This window comes from Pundamilia nyererei, unplaced genomic scaffold, assembly GCF_000239375.1.
Source record: "Pundamilia nyererei isolate P.nyererei 1_Seehausen unplaced genomic scaffold, PunNye1.0 scaffold00468, whole genome shotgun sequence".
Lineage (NCBI taxonomy): Eukaryota > Metazoa > Chordata > Actinopteri > Cichliformes > Cichlidae > Pundamilia > Pundamilia nyererei.
The window spans coordinates 159,983-162,045 of record NW_005187869.1 but is presented as its reverse complement, the minus strand read 5'-3'; the positions used below and the strand labels follow the sequence as shown (position 1 = coordinate 162,045).

General features: G+C 36.5%; 1 protein-coding gene across 1 annotated transcript in view; it reads right to left on the bottom strand.

Moving 5' to 3' along the window:
- Positions 1–1,752, bottom strand: part of LOC102195382 (CXADR-like membrane protein) — a 36,881-nt gene extending 35,129 nt beyond the window's left edge. The window contains exons 1-2 of the mRNA XM_005753815.1: positions 1,601–1,752; positions 491–689 (exon numbers count right to left, since the gene is read on the bottom strand). Coding sequence (XP_005753872.1) covers positions 491–689; positions 1,601–1,741 — 340 coding nt within the window. The 5' untranslated portion in view covers positions 1,742–1,752. The remainder of the gene's footprint in view (positions 1–490; positions 690–1,600) is intronic.
- Positions 1,753–2,063: the final 311 nt, after the last annotated feature.

Genomic DNA, 2,063 nt, shown 5'->3' with positions numbered 1-2,063 from the left:
GAGCATCCAGACCCACAATACCAGACACAGGGATAGTTTCTACCCACAAGCCATCTGGCTTTGGAACTGCTGACATTCTGCACACATCATTACACACTCACTATAGCTACTAGACTCTACACAGTGTCACTTTAACCACTTTAAATCCTCACTGCACAAGATTTTTGCAAAAAATGTAAATACCAAACAACTGTCTTAAATTCTCTTATTATTTATGCTTAAGTATTTTGTTGTTGTTATTATTATTATTATTATTATTATTATTATTATTATTATTGTTGTTGTTGTTGTTGTTGTTGTTGTTGCTGTTGTTGTTGTTGAGGAGCACGAGCCAAAGAATTTTACGCTGTTTATCTTTATATGACAGTAAAACTTGAAACTATTGTAGAACGACTGCTCTAATTCATAGGTTATGGATTTCATGGCACTTTATGTATCTTCTACCTATATATCTCTAGTTTCTGTGAACCAAGGGCTGTCTTTTACTTACCTAGCACTGTGAGACTGATGGTACTCCAGTGGTACCGTGGCCCAGTCTTGACTTTGCAGCTGTACTCTCCTGAGTCTGTGAGTGACAAGTCACTGATGAGCAGAGATGCGTCGCCTTTTAAGTACTCTCCAGCAAAAGCTACACGACCGCGTTGTCCTTCGTTGGGGTCAAAAACTCTTCCAGAAAAGTAGGTAATCACCTGGTAGGAGGATGTGAAACAGGTGGGTAGTAATGGTAGTGGTTTTGTAACATGTCATGCAAGATAATGCATATATAGAGGAACAACAATGTCCAGTTTATCTACAACAATGAGCAAATATATCAGAGAGAGAGTCGAACTATATGTGCTTAAGAATTTTAATATATATGTTTTTAATTATTTGAAAAAATAATTATTTAAAAATGGAAGGATGCTGATAAAACACTGCTTTGTTGAGCCTTTGCATACTACCAATGTCAAGGACCCAATGTTGCCATTTCTTTGCTTGTTCGTTTGATTGCCTGGAGTAGGGTTACACAAAAGCTACCATACTGAATTTCATGAAATGTAGTGGACAGGTAGACCATGTGGAGAGGAAGAAATCCTTTTAAATGTTGGTGAGGAAGGTTCTGGAAAAATATCAGGTTTTAATGTATTTGATTGCAGAATTTGCATTATAGAATAGCGAACTGTTAGCTATGAACAGATCTTTGAAATGCTCTTTATTTTCTGTCTGTGCATTTAACAAGGCAATGCAAAATACATTAATTGCAACAGCTATGGATAAATGCTGTTTTCCATTTGCAAAAGGTATGCACTCTTTTGTAGTTTTTTTATGTACTACAAAATCGCTAAAATAGTTTTATATAGAAAAACGACTATAACTACAACTTAACTCATACAACCTTTGTGTGAAACTTTTCATGATGCCTAGAAAACCTGTGCAACTGAAAAAATTCAAAGTAACTTAAATATTAAAATATCAATTAAAAAATATTAATAAAAATAATATTTTACTAAAATAATAGTTTAAAAATGACTATGAGACTATGGAAGAGAACAGGTAACAGTAGGTTTGTTGTTGTCTATCCAAAATGGGCAGTGAACCTCATGCATTGAGAGACACATACCACTCTCTGCCTGTTGGTTGGCTTGAGGAGCAGCCACTCAATGTCCAGAGTGGGATGATCACCAACCCAGAAGTGATGGTGGCAGGGCAGCGTGGCATTGTCTCCAACAACCCTCTTCATCACTGTCTGGGCACATGTCATTAGCACACCCAGCAGAACTGTAGAGATACAGGCTTCTTCAAGATCATTGTTCACTGCATCAGATATCAACATAAATATAATAAATAATAAACATTCATGAATCCTAGACAGAAATGTGATTTGAAGATATAGAAATTTAAAAGTGGGGTTCCGGTAATGGCGGCTGGCTGAAAGGACTTGCCCACCTCTGCTCCGCTATCTTTCTGTAAAATCCTGAATAATACTCGTTTGTTAGATATTGAACAACACCAAGGACAGCTGTGATGCCTCTCTCGCAAAGAAAAATCGGGAAAAACATTAGTAGACCAACTCAATCGAAATT